This window comes from Mus pahari, chromosome X (genome assembly GCF_900095145.1).
Source record: "Mus pahari chromosome X, PAHARI_EIJ_v1.1, whole genome shotgun sequence".
NCBI classification, from domain to species: Eukaryota; Metazoa; Chordata; class Mammalia; order Rodentia; family Muridae; genus Mus; species Mus pahari.
Window position 1 is genome coordinate 43,831,405 of NC_034613.1, and position 14,551 is coordinate 43,845,955.

The window sequence follows — 14,551 nt, forward strand, 5'->3', positions numbered from 1 at the left end:
ATGCAGCCGACTGTCTGTCTCTCACACACCTACCACACATAAAATGACTGCTCTTACAGAGGACATAGGTTCAATTCCCCCACAGTAGTCCACAACCATCTGTAACTCCAGTTCTAGGGCACCTGGCACACACTCTCTGGCCTATATGTACCAAGCACACATGTGTACATATATAAGGGTTAATTTATACATATAAAACGGATTCTTTTAAAAGACAGTCGATTGTTTTAGAATGTCAAGAAACTCAAGATCTTTCTATGTCATTTATTTCAATATTTTTCTTCTTGTATGATACTGGTAATTGAACCTTATATATTACCACTGAGCTGTAACTACGGCTATTTCAGTTATTATTTTCTGTATTTAACTCAAAGAAATATGAACCAACTTGAAGACAGAACAGATAATCTCTTTGGTGTTCCCCAAAGGTGACGCAAAGAAAATGCTTAAGTCAGTAAAACTCAAGACTCCCATTTTCTTTTCTTTTTAAAAATACTGTCTATCTTTTCTGATGTGTTATCAAACACACATGCACGCATGCACGCACGCACACATGCACACACACCCTTAAGAAACAAACGGGAGAAATAACAGAGTTTCACAAACATGTTTTCTTTATGAGTTCAATGTGCCTTTCAATCATTACACAATGTACAGACATGATCCACTGGATGATTGCTGCTCCACAAAAGGGTAAACAATGATTTATGAAATACGAGACAAAAAGCTTCTACAAGCAGAGTATTGTTTTCTGCCAAAAAACTCAACTTCAGGCATACATTTGTGTGTACATATAATCCTTGAGAATGCTACATTAGCAGTGCATAAAGTTTATTTCATAAAAAGAGCTAAAAGAGAATTCGATTTTCAAGAGACTTGATGTATTGTGCTTTCAGATAAAAATCCTAAGAGGAAAAAGATCGGTTGCTGCGACAACAGTTAAACACACAGATGTGAGACGCCAGAGAACGCTATCAAGAAATGGAAGTCCTTGTGCTTAGGGGGCTGTTTTTGGTAAATTTATTTGAATAAATAAAAACTTAAAAAACATCCCAGTGGCCAATACAAAATAGACACGGCCATCTAGGGCTTTCTCTACTTGGCTTAAGAGTTTGAATGTAAAAAAATTCATGTCCTCAGAAACTAATTGTCATTTGACATTCCTAACCAGGGCAAGTCACACTCAGGCAAGCAAGGGACCTGGGAGAAACCCAAAAATTGATTTTCTCCTTAATACATTAAGGATTAACCAGAAGTAAAGCCAGGACAGACCAATTAATTTTTAAAATGCCTACCTTTCTTTAGAAAGAGAAACAGTAATCTACTTCTGGGAGGTGCCTGTTGTCTGAGCTACAATCTGTTCTGTAGTTCACAAGCTAATTTCAATACATCTTGTCTTCTTTGAAGAGTCCAGGGTAGGCATGGTCCCTCAGTAAGTACCTTGTTTTCAACCCCTCACGCACTGACTGTTTCCCCTTAGAAACACCACAGCAGCTCCTTGTAATGATAGGAGGAAATCTATGACTTACATAGTAATGTCGGTGCTTGTGTCTAGGCAATAAATGTCATTTATTTTCAAGCTGGTCAGTTGTTCATTTAGGTCTAAAACTTTGAAGGACCCATGACCCTTATCAAAGTGAGTTCAAAATAAAAAAGATGAACAATAACGTTGAATTGAAGTTATTTGCACAACAGGTATAGATTTAAAAAGAATGTCTTCAAATAATTTCCTAGGTATCACTCAGAAGTATCGTTGTTGTCTGTAACATAAAGTGCTACAGCCCTTCAAATACAATTATAGACTAATTGAAAATATATATTATACATTTGCAGTTATTTGAAATCATTCAATAATTTGTAGTGTGTTAATGGAGTGAAAGAGATAAAAGGCAGTCCACATTCCTATTTTAAGATAAATTTGCTTCAGAAGTCAGTTTCAATCCTTGCTCATGTTCTAAGTATAGCCATTGTGATAAGACCTAGAAGGGAAAAAATGGTGGACAGTTAGAGAAATGCATTTTATAAAATCTTCCATTCAATAAACAGTTGTTTGGCACTCAACAAGCAGATAAAATACAGTGCCACAGGCAGGCACTCTACCAAGAGCTCAAAAGTCAATTTGAATTTAGTTGATATTATACAGAAGAAATTCAATTTACAACAATAGGCAGTCACTGGATAGATTTTAATGAAATCACTTATGTCTGGTCATAGCTAATTCCACCATCAAACATACCTCCTACTTTATCCAGCCACATCAGCTGTAATAACAGCAGACATGCCATTTAAGTATCAGTAAAACCAAAGGGGCTTCAACTGCCTATTTGTATCAGGACCCTAAGGCCAGAAAGATACAGCAATATAGTGTTCCCACTTTCCTTGAGAGATTCCATATATAAATCCATAACCATCCAATAACATACTTCAACTTCTGGCTTGGTTGGTTGGTTGGTTTTTGAGATAAGATCTCTCTCTCTCTCTCTCTCTCTCTCTCTCTCTCTCTCTCCATAGCCCTGGCTGTTCCTGGCTGTTCTGGAAATCACTCAGTAGACTAGCCTGGCTTTGAACTCAGTGATTCACCTGCTTTTGCCTCCCAAGTGCTGGGATTAAAGGTGTGTGCCACCATGCTGACTTGCATTCTCAGTCTTAAATATTGGGGAGGAATGAAAAAAGAGCAGTGTGAAGGCAGATGAGTGCTTGGGATGGGTCAGAAATACTGCCTCCAAACATAAAAGTGGAGGCAAACCTCAGGAGATGGGCAGGAAAGATTCAGAAGGAAAGCGGGCATGTCGAGAAAGGGCCCAGCATGAGCAAGACTCTAGGAGGAGGCCCAGAATTCCAGATGGCACTTTCTAGAATCAATGAATAGTTTAGCGGGCTTGGTTCAAAGATGTATAAAGCAGGATAGCTAGAGATCAGCTCATTGAACTCTGTAAGACAGCTCTGTTGTAAATGCTAAGCTATGGGGTTTTCCACACTGTCGCATGGACTTTGGGGACTGAACAGAGACTTTTAGAGTAGGGAGCCATCGAGAGCCTGAATTAGAAGGGACATCAACCTCATGACAATGTGATGGATGGTCTGAGGGGTAAGGTCAAAGGGGAAGAGACAGGGAGAGTAGGAACACAAGGAAGAACAGAAATCCAGGCCTGACGGTAAATGCCTGTAATCCTAGCACCTGGGAGGGAGAAACAGGAGGCCTCCTGCTGAGTGTGGGGCTAGCCTGGAATACAGAATAAGCTCCAGGGCAGCATGGACTAGAGGGAGACACTGTCTATAAATTAAACAAACAAACACATGCATACATCATACATATAAACAACAACAACAAAGCAAGCCTAGTGTGATGGTGCATAGTTGTAATCCCAGTACCCGGGAAGTGAGTACAGGAAGGTCAGGAGGTCAAGGTAATTTTCTGCTATATAGAGTTCAAGGAAAGCCTGGGCTATGTGAGATCCTGACAAAAGAAGAAGAAGAAGAAGAAGAAGAAGAAGAAGAAGAAGAAGAAGAAGAAGAAGAAGAAGAAGAAGAAGAAGAAGAAGAAGAAGAAGAAGAAGNGAAGAAGAAGAAGAAGAAGAAGAAGAAGAAGAAGAAGAAGAAGAAGAAGAAGAAGAAGAAGAAGAAGAAGAAGAAGAAGAAGAAGAAGAAGAAAGAAGGCAGTCCAGGGAACGGAACCCTGAGCACAAATTCAAGAAAAAAAATTGGCATCATAGAGGTGACAGGAGACCATCAGTAAAGATGGAAGCTGGCCTCAGACTCAGTCTGTAGCCAGATGACCTTCAACTTCTAATCCTCTTTTTCTACCTCCCACTTACACCTCTATGCCCAACTGTATTTCACACATATTCTGTAACACCAGAAATCAGTAAGCCCTTACACAGAAGTATCAAAGCATCTTTAAAACCCTTACCTAAGATATAAGCAGCCACTAATTTTTGATTCACACTTAAGTGGAGGTAGAGAGGCACCAGCGATTCCATATCCCCTAGAGTAGGTAGCATCAGGGCCGCAATACACACCACACCCAGGAAGACAGTTAGCAAACTAGGTCCTGAAGAGACGGCTCTGTTTTCTGTTTTGGGGGGGAAAAAGGATAAAAATCTCTGAGCTTGCTTCTAAAACCAACGAGTAAGACAAAGATTCTGTCACAAATAGTGACCACCATGCATCAGTGTTTTGCATGTGTGCTTTGGCTGTCTTCACCATCATTCTAATTCCATGAAGACTTACGTCTTGCATGCATATGGAACTCCATCATGTAACCCTTACTCATTTTCCACTGGCTTGTTTAAATGGCTATGGGAAGTAGTGAAAGAACAGTATTACAAACTTCTCTATAGGAGAAGACAGTTTTACAAATATGTATCATAAATACCTGAAGGATTTCATTTGTTTGTTTGGTCTCTACATATAGTTCTGGATGTCCTGGAACTTGCTATGTAGACCAGGCTGGCCCTAAACTCACAGAGATCCACCTGCCTCTGCCTCCCTGGTGCTGGAATTACAGGCGTGTGCCACCACACCCAACATCTTTGATTGTGTGCATGACTACTGGACTAGAACATACACAAAATGGAAAGCATACAGATAGTTCTAAAAGAATGTGCTAGAAGTGAATGGCTATTCAACACCTTGTTCCTGTACACCAGTGGATTACTTGGCTTAAGATGGCTCAACTGTACACTGATATGAAATGCAATAGGTATTACAGAAACCACGTCCCACGTTGTGACTTTTGTTTTCAGGCTTTACTGACATATGGCATGGTAGTTGGGCTACTAGGCTGCAGCAGTGAGCTGTAGCACCCAATCTGCACAGCAATCTCAAGAGGAAAACACCAACGCCCTGAAGTAGACTGCATAATCACTGCTTTCTCCACAGATAAAATGTGCAATTTATAATGGGATAATTGGGACAGATTGGGCATTTAAAACAGTGAAATTCATAGAATCAGAATTGTGGCTTCCAGGACCTGGAAGAAGAGCCGAAAGGAGTTGCAGTTCCCTTCACACAAGTCTCAGGCAGATGAGATTTTCATGGCTATGTCTAAAGACACACACTACCACATGGGAGCTATTAAATGTCCATGGTGGCACACACCTTTAATTCTAGCACTTGGGAAGTAGAGGCAGGTGGATCTCTGTGAGTTTGAGGCCAGAATGATGTATGGCAAGTCTCACAACAGCCCAGCCTACCTAGTATAGCCCTGCCTCAAACAACAACAACTCCAACAATTAGTTGAGAACCCAGAAGGCTGAGGTCAGAGGATCACAAGTTCAAGACCAGCCTGTACTAGATAGCAGACTATCTCATGTTGAATATGAGAAATGAAATACAACAAAGCATGGTGGCTCACATGTGCAATTCCATCTATTCCAAAGGAAATGGTGGCCCAAGTCTTTAATCCCATCCACTTTAAAAGTTGAAACTAGGAGGCCAGCTCGGACAACTTAGTGAGGCCCTGTCTCAAAAATATAGAGCTAGATGATTCACAGGGGAAAGTGCTAGCTGCATTAAAGCAAGAGGACTTGAATTTGAGCCCAGCACACATGAAAATCTACCAATACTAAACATGCACACAAAGTAAATCTTGTCAAGCAGGCTGAATGTGTATCTATAGTATATATTCATCTTTTAAAGAAACCCACTGTGATGGCTAGCCAATCATGGTTGCGAACTTGACCACACCTGGAAGTAAAAACCCAAGCAGTTAGGCATACTGTGAGTTAACTTTCTTCGCTGGATTATTTGAGGTGGGAGACCCATCCAAATTCCTGATCACCAAGGTCAGAAAATCCACCCTAAACCTGCGCCAGACCTTTTTTCTGGTGACAGCCCACATAAAAGGAATGGAAGGTGGAAGCTTGTCACTTCTGTCTGCTTGCCATCACTCTCACTGGCAAGCTCATGTATCCTGACCCATTCCTTTGCTGGTATTATAATCTACTTGTTCAGGACTCCAGTGTGGACCATAAACTGGCAGCTCGAGGATGTCCCTAGAACTCCAGCATCAGATTGCGAGATCTGAAACATCCAGTTTCATGGACTGAACAACTACCAGATCCTTGGCTTTTCTGTCAGGAAACAACTATTTTTGCTATACTACTAGGACATAGCAAGCCACTCTAAGTTTTATTTATATATATATCACTAGAGTATGTAATAGATCTCTCTCTGTCTCTCTGTACTGTTTGTTAGAGAACCTTTGCTAATCACCCAGTAACCACATTTTTCTACTATGTACCTTTCCCCACTAATTTTCCTTTCATTAAAAGGAATAGCCAAGAGCTACACAATTTGTATTTTATTAATGAAATAATGCTGTTCATTCTATTATTAAGTGAAACTTTTCTAAATTATTAATACCTTAGCTATTGTGAAATTTAATTGAACTTAACCAAAGCCAAATAGGTAAAACAAAGTCAAATTTCCTAGTAATCATTGCATGGGATGAAACATTAGCATAAATAACTTTAAAACCCATTATTCGTATTTGTTACAAGATCGATTTTAAGGAAAATGACAACTACACATGGACTGAAGATAATTTCAAAGGTCTGGGTGTGGTGGCACACACCTGTAATCCAAGCAATAGGAGATGGAGGCTGGATGATTGTTTAAAATTCAAGGCCAGGCTGAGGGTTACATAGCGAGTTGCAGGAAGTTTGGGTTACATAGCAAGACTCATAGTGAGTTTGAGACTAGCCTTGAAATTTCAAGCTGGGTGTGGCAACCCACAGCTCAAATTGTACTTGGGAGATAGAGGGGGCAGGAAATCAGGAGTAACTTGGGTCTACAGAGTCAAACCTTGTTGAAGAAAAAAATAGTAAAAATAAAATCCTAGAAAACAACGGCCCTCCCTCATCTCTTCTGACAGAGAGCACCATTAACAACTTTCTTTTTCTTTCTTTTTTTTTTTTTTTTGTTTTTTTGAGACAGGGTTTCTCTGTATAGTCCTGGCTGTCCTGGAACTCACTTGGTAGACCAGGCTGGCTTCGAACTCAGAAATCCACCTGCCTCTGCCTCCCGAGTGCAACTTTCAGATCTCATAAATGCCCACATGACCCTGTAAACTAGGGGCTGGAAAGATGGCTTCCTGGATAAAGTGCTTGTTGAATCAAGTGTGAGTCTCAGAACCTACATGGAACTAGTCTGTAATTCCAACACCAAGGGAGACCTGATGAACAGAAATGTGACCAAGATATAATGCCTCAAACAAGGCAGAATGACCTGAAGACTGACTTCTACACTGGTGTGTTATATAAGAAACACACACACACACACACACACACACACACACACACACCTTACACATACAAAGATAAAAATGTACATACATTTTACATAAATAGCATGTTATATAACTGCTTCTCCCATTTACCAATGTACTTACAACTTTTAAAAAGATTTATTTTTATTTTATGTATATGAATGTTTTGCCTGTGTGTATGTCTGTGCATCACATGTGTGCCTGGTGCCCCTGGAGGCCAGGGAAGAAGGTGTCAGATCCCCTGGAACAGGAGCTACAGACAGTCCTGAGTGACCATGTATGTGGGTGCTAGGCATCCAACTGAGGTATTCTGTAAGAGCAGGAAGTGCTCTTGACCACTGAACTATCTCATAAGCAGCCATAATCTAATCACTTCCCTTTTAGATTATTTTCATTTATTATTATTATTATTACAAACAATAACAAAGAACATAATTTTCTGATGCCAGAAGGCACAGGCTCAAATGTGTGTGACCAAGGCTTTGCAGTTCATTGTTGATAGAACTAATTAAGATAATCTACCAATATTCAGCTGTCTTCTAAAATATGTCTTCAATAGCCTGGGTTAGTATTTTATGAAAGCATATTTTATATATTTCTCTTAAATTTACAGTTTATTTGTTACATGAAAATATTCACAAAATATAAAACCATTTTTTATATGCAGCAACACTTAACCCTAAGTATGTGAAACTGTAGATGGTTTTTTTGTTCCTTTTTAAAATGTGTTGCTGTGTGGCTTTTGTTGTTTGGGTCTGGGAGCTGGTTTCCATGTAGCCCAGGCTTGAACTCCCTACATAAGAGGATGACGGTCAGCGAGATGGCTGACTGGAACAGATGCTAGCTGCCAAGTCTGATGACCTGAGTCACATCCTTGGCACTCACGTGGTGGGGGGAGAGGAGCTATTCCTACAAGTTGTCCCCTGACCTCTATACATGTGACTCAGTTCTTGAGGTCAGCCCCCTTCCCATTAAAAAAGGAATGTAAACTTTTTTTAATATGTAAAATGTAGATAGGGCACTACTTTGTTTCCTTGGCTGACATGTAACTCTGAAGCTCAGGCTAGCCATGAAGCTGTAGTATTCTTTGTATGCCTGCCTGCCTTGTGAAGACTGGGATTATAAGCACGTGTCTTCATGATTGGCCTGCTTTATGTTTTTATACATTACATTTATATAATTTCTTATTTTACTCACTTTTGGCACATGTGGTCGAGTCCCTATGTAGTCGAGGCTGACCTCAAACTCAAGATCCTCCTGTGTGTGCACTCCTCCAGGTAGCTCTCAATACATTTTAAAATCCAAACATTTCCAAACCCTTCAACCCATTTCCAGTTAACAGTGAGTCACGTTGCACTGTTTTACTTATAATAATTTGCTTTTGTTGAAATCTTTACGTTAGTAGTAGCTTGCAGGAAAGAACATTTAAAAACTTCCTGGGGATTTTTTTTTAAAGCAGAAAACCAATCTCAATTTGTTTTTCAGTTCAGTAAAAAAAAAAAAAAAAAAACTTCATGGACTTGATCCCTATATCCCCACAAAACATTATCACTGCATTTACTGGCACACGGTGAGATGAAGTAAGGTGCCTACCCACAAATGAGACCGCATGCATTCATGTAACTATTCTGTGCATATAATGCTGAACAAGATCAAAAAGCATCTGCTCTCAATGAGCATCTCCCCATAAACAGAGACCACCATGTATCTTGCCAGCCTCCCTATACTTCATCCACCTGCAACAAGGTTACAATTACATAGCTCTCTGTAATTTAGATGCTAATGTTCATTCTAAAAATAAGGCTAAGAGCAGTGGCAAATGCATGTAAAATAGCACCCAGAGGGGTAGGGCGATTAACCACGCCGAGGCCAGCCCTGGCTACATAGTGAGTTCCAAGACAACTGGGGCTACATTATGAGACCTTGTATCAAAAAGAAAGAAACTAAGTAACCCTAAGTAACTAATCAATTAAGTAATTAAAATACGAATCTAGGTACAGTCGCACATACCAGTAATCCCTTGGAAGGCAGAGGCAGGATTGCTCTAAGTTTCAGGACAGCTTGGGCTACAGAGTGAGATACTATTGTAAACATCCAGCCAGCCATACACAGATAAACACATAGACACACACAGGCATACCTATTGTGATTATTTACCTCGTGGTGTATGTGGGTGCCTGCCCACATTTGTGTGAGCGCAGGCACCCATGTGTAATTGTGTGTATGGGAGTCAGAGGGTACCTTGGGTATCAATCTTTTGCCTTTCACCTTTTTTGATACCAGATCTCTTGGTTGTTAACCACTCTATATTCCAGGCTAGCTGGCTGCACGCCTTATGAATTGTCTTGTCTCTGTCTTTCAGCTCACTGTAAAAACACTAAGATTGCCAACATACATTATTGTATCTAGCTTTTACATGGCTTTGGGGGGTTCAAACTTAGGTCCTGACAATTGTATGGCAAGTGTTTTTATCCACTGAACCATCTTCCTAGCCAGTCAGTCTGCCTGCCTCTGTCTCTCTGTGCATGTGTGCACGAGCGTGCGTGTATGTGTATTTAGCCCTTTAGGATAATTTCCACCCTTTTAATGAAGAAATAAAAAGAAAGTTCAGGATAGAGGTGGCCCCGCAGTTAAGGGCACTGCTAGCTGCTCTTTCAAAGGACAGGGAGTGTCGGGCGTGGTGGCGCACGCCTTTGATCCCAGCACTTGGGAGGCAGAGGCAGGCAGATTTCTGAGTTCGAGGCCAGCCTGCTCTACAGAGTGAGTTCCAGGACAGCCAGGACTACAGAGAGAAACCCTGTCTTGAAAAAAACCAAAAAAAAAAAAAACCTAAAAATCAAAGGACAGGGATTCAGTTCCCAGAACATGGCAGCCCACAACCATCTCTTACTCCAGTACCAGGGGATTTGATATGCTCTTCTTATAGACACATATGCAGGCAAAATACCAGCACATGTAAAATAACTATATAATAATAATACAATAAAAAGTGAAAAATGGGGGCTGATGCACTCTTCTGGTGTGTCTGAAGACAGCTTCAGTGTACTTACATATAACAATAAATAAATCTTTTTTAAAAATGAAAAATATCTCGGTGATTTAAATATAAAAATGAACTCCAATGACTTTATTTCTAATTATTCATTAAATGTCGAGAAAAATATATTCAATGGCTTTTCTTGTTCTGGAAGTATTTTCAAGTGGGAATATTTTATTTCATTAAGTAAACACCTTCAAAATATTGATTTGACAAGATGTCATGTCAAAGAGATTCTCCTTTTTGGTTTTTTTTCCCTTTGAATTTTGAGGCAGGTTCTCACTTAGGTTAAGCTGGCCTCCAGCACTATGCAGTCAAGGATCACTCTACACTCCTAACCCTCAAAGTTCTCTATCACTGGAAGAGAAAATGAAGGTCCTGTCAGTGAATATTTTTGCTGGGATACTGAGGCTTAGTCCATAGTCCTAGCTAGCATTAAGCAGAAAGTCTAGGCCCTTCCTGCATGGACTGGAAAAACTGCAGGGCCACACCAGAGCTAGCACTTCCTGCCTTCTTACAATAAACATTTGAAGATGAACTATGGATCCATAAGCTTCTCAACTCTTTCCCTTTTTGTCTATACTTTACTTTTATAGTTTTAACTTAGTTTAATTTCATATATGTACCATATTTACAAGAAGTTTTTTTCTTCATTTGTGTTAGGGATGGAACTTAGGGCCTTGCTCAAGCCAGACACATACTCTACTGCTGAACCCTTTCCCTAGCCTCTTTTCTGTTTTGAGAGAGTCACAAGGCAATCCTCCTGCTTCAGCCTCTAGCATGCTGGGATTACTGGCATGTGCCCCCCTCCCCGCTCCTAACTCTACACTTCAGGTTCAGAGACAGCCCTTTGTTTTTCTATGGAACATTCTCTCTCTCCTCCCTTCTAACGGGATCAGGGGACAACAGTTCCAAGTCGGGAGGAAGGAGGAACAATGTCTGAGAGGTGGAGTTGAGGAAAGTGTCACTGTTGAAAGTATAGATCACAACGATTCTCAGTATCTAAGCTGGAAGGAAATGAGGAATGGAGAGGGATTCAATTAATAGACCCCAGGGGGTATTATAATCTACTTAGTTTAATTAACTTCAACTTTAATGAGATTTTTTTTTCAAAATAATATGAACAGCACACTAAGCTTGGCCTATTGCCAAAATGAATTTCTCTCCTCCTTCAAACTAATTAAATGAGAAAGGATATAGGAAAGTCATAGAAACAATAGTACGTAATTGTTAAACCGTACTGGTATTATAAAGTATGGTACCTGCATTCTTTTTTTTTTAGATTTATTTATTTATTATATGTAAGTACACTGTAGATGTCTTCAGACACTCCAGAAGAGGGAGTCAGATCTTGTTACGGATGGTTATGAGCCACCATGTGGTTGCTGGGATTTGAACTCGGGACCTTCGGAAGAGCAGTCGGGTGCTCTTAACCACTGAGCCATCTCACCAGCCCGGTACCTGCATTCTTTAAGTCTATGTATCTATATATTGGCTATCTATGCCTAGGATGGCAACTGTCTACTGCTACCTAAGGGAGTGAGTGCTCCATTCTTCCTTGAAGGCCAATGGCTAGTCTCTTGCTATATTTCAGGCACCTGTTTCTCCAAGCTCCACTTTGCTGCCTAGGTTTAATGTTGCTCTCATGTGACGTGGTAGCTGCAGCTCTATGCTTAAAGTTGGAAGTGTAAGGCGTCTTTAAGAGGCTATAAAATCAACACTACCTGGTTGACATGACTGCTCAAAAAACACACTTTCGGTTAAGTGTTCCTTTATTCTCTTCTCCTCCTCTTCCTTTTGTTCTTTAGCAGAAGGGAGAAGAGTGGCGATAACCTCTTTCCTTCCCAAGGCCTTCCTCTGGCTTTGTTCAGAAACCTGGAGGCGGAATTTGTCGATCACACCATAGTGACAGGATCGAACATCTCTATGGCGTATCACACTGAAAACAACAAAATAATAACAATAAAATAGTGATAATGACAACAACAATAATAAAATCAAAATCTGCTTAGGTTTCTGGGGCCTATTAAGCAGAAAGCATTAAAATATTTGAACTGGGTAAAAATAATCTTGTTGACTATAACCAAATACTCAAAATTTGCTAATGACACCGAGAGGAAAAATCGTCTTAAAGCCTAAGAAAGAAAGTGAACAACTGTGAAATATTAGATGAACACATATAGTCGAAACATACAATAAAAATTTTTTCTGTGTGGATGTGGCCAAAGATTGAACCCAAGGCCTCAACATGCTAAGCAAGCAAGCAGTCTACTATTGATTTATGGCTTCTGCTCAGAATCAAAGTCTTCGGTAAAAGGATGATAAAGAAAGTTGCCTTTGGCAGTGAATTCTTTCCAGTCCATCTGTTAAAGATTTCTTTTCTAAATTGAAACACATAAAATAGTTTCTTCCTCACATACATGTAACAAATTCCTATTGTTACTTGTTACTGAAGTAAGAAATCTTCACTTTATTGTGCCTGATTCTTCTTAGGAAATGCAAAACAATTAGGTCAAGGGTAATGTGTTTTTTGGTACGTCTGCACTTCTTTGGAATAGTCCTTGCTTACTGTGTACTGGATGACAACCCAAAGCAACGTGCAAAAACCTGTTCATAAATAACATAATCTATGTCAGTGGTCCTCAACCTTCCTAATGCTACGATCCTTTACTACAGTTCCTTATGTTGTGCTGACCCCCAACCATAACATTCATTGCTACTTCATTACTGAGTTTTGATTTTTTCATAACAAATCATAATGCAAATATTTTTTAGAGATAGAGGTTTGCCAAAGAGGCTGTGACCCATAGGCTGCGAACCCCTGGTCTATGGCTTTGAGCAGAGGAAAAAACTCTGCTTCTCACAGAAAACTTTAACAAATACAGCTGACTTGGTAGCTTAAATTAAGGGCTGGCCAGTGGATTCATCTGGTCAGACCCAGTTCTAAAGTAAAAATTAAATATGAACAGCTTGAGCAAACAATCGTTCATCTGACACTCTAAAATGAAATTATCTGGAAGCACTCAGATAACCTTTTACAGATGAGTAGTTACACACTTGCTTCCTGTTTGGATTCAATTCCAGGCTCATTAGCTGAATCATTTCAGATGATCTTATACTGTTGTTGTTCCAGAATGCAGTATTATTTGTTTCACAAATGTCACTATAACAGCAGGATGCCTCAAAGAAAGCTAAATTCTCTACCATAGCTGGAGAAATTTAAAGGAATAAGCCAGAGCTTGACTAGATACATCACTGCCTACATAAGAACAATGGGGAATTATTGTTTTTAAAACTCCGGGCACAAATTGTTTTAAGTATTTGATTGCCTTATTCTTTCAGAAACTGCTCAAATTTTGATAAATGTTGAGCCCCAAATCAAGAAGCATTGAAGCACCGGCTTACGAGTAGCTTTGAGAAGGGAGCACTTTAACGTGAAAACATACATAATCACAGTGAGAATGCGCTACCAGGACGTGACCCTGACTTACATATCCACACAGCACTGTGGCTTCACTGCACCGGCAGCATCAACGACAACATATTTATTTGGAGTCGTACACAAAACTGAAAGAAAAAGTCACAATGTCCGTTAGTGTGATGAAATCAAAACTTCGGTGGAACAAATCAAAACTTCATAAGCTAGGAGACTCACCTTTGAACTTTAAGGCAAACTCATAGGGATTGTACAGAGTCAACACTTGTTTATGTGTTGACTGATCATCTGCATAAAATATTAACTCCGTGGGAAACACAAAGACAGGAAGACTCCCTTCCACTAACTCTGGTTGTCTTTTTTGTTGATGCATTGGCACTGGATCCCCCTTGCTTCAGCTTCTGTCTTTACAGTCTCAAATCTATTTTGGACTTTCTTAGATTCAGTTAAAAACTCCAAAGCATTTTGGCAATCTAGAAATGAGAAAAAGAAACTGCATGATACAGATTTTTCAGAAATCTATAGTCACTCCACAAAACAAAGCATGTTTGGGGACCAGCAAGACAGCGAAGTGGAGCAGAGGCTTGCTTCCAGGCCAGGTCTGATGACCCACATTCCATCCACAAGTCCCGAGGGGTGGAAGGCAATAACCAATGGGCCAGGCAAGCTGTCCTGACTCCAACACACCCACTGTGGCACCCTCACATGAACATATGTATGAAAACATACTCACACACACAGAGACAGACAGAGAGAGAGAGAGAGAGAGAGAGAGAGAGAGAGAGAGAGAGAGAGAGAGAGAGAGAGA

General features: G+C 40.0%; 1 protein-coding gene across 2 annotated transcripts in view; it reads right to left on the reverse strand.

Moving 5' to 3' along the window:
- Positions 1-596: 596 nt before the first annotated feature.
- Mospd1 (motile sperm domain containing 1) overlaps positions 597-14,551 on the reverse strand; it is a 27,939-nt gene continuing 13,984 nt past the window's right edge. The window contains exons 2-6 of one of the 2 annotated variants that reach the window (XM_021187992.2): positions 13,963-14,216; positions 13,799-13,874; positions 12,032-12,246; positions 3,911-4,072; positions 597-1,979 (exon numbers count right to left, since the gene is read on the reverse strand). In XM_021187992.2, the coding sequence (XP_021043651.1) occupies positions 1,948-1,979; positions 3,911-4,072; positions 12,032-12,246; positions 13,799-13,874; positions 13,963-14,116 (639 nt within the window). In that variant the 5' untranslated portion in view covers positions 14,117-14,216 and the 3' untranslated portion in view covers positions 597-1,947. The remainder of the gene's footprint in view (positions 1,980-3,910; positions 4,073-12,031; positions 12,247-13,798; positions 13,875-13,962; positions 14,217-14,551) is intronic. The other variant, XM_029534542.1, reaches the window with a different exon arrangement.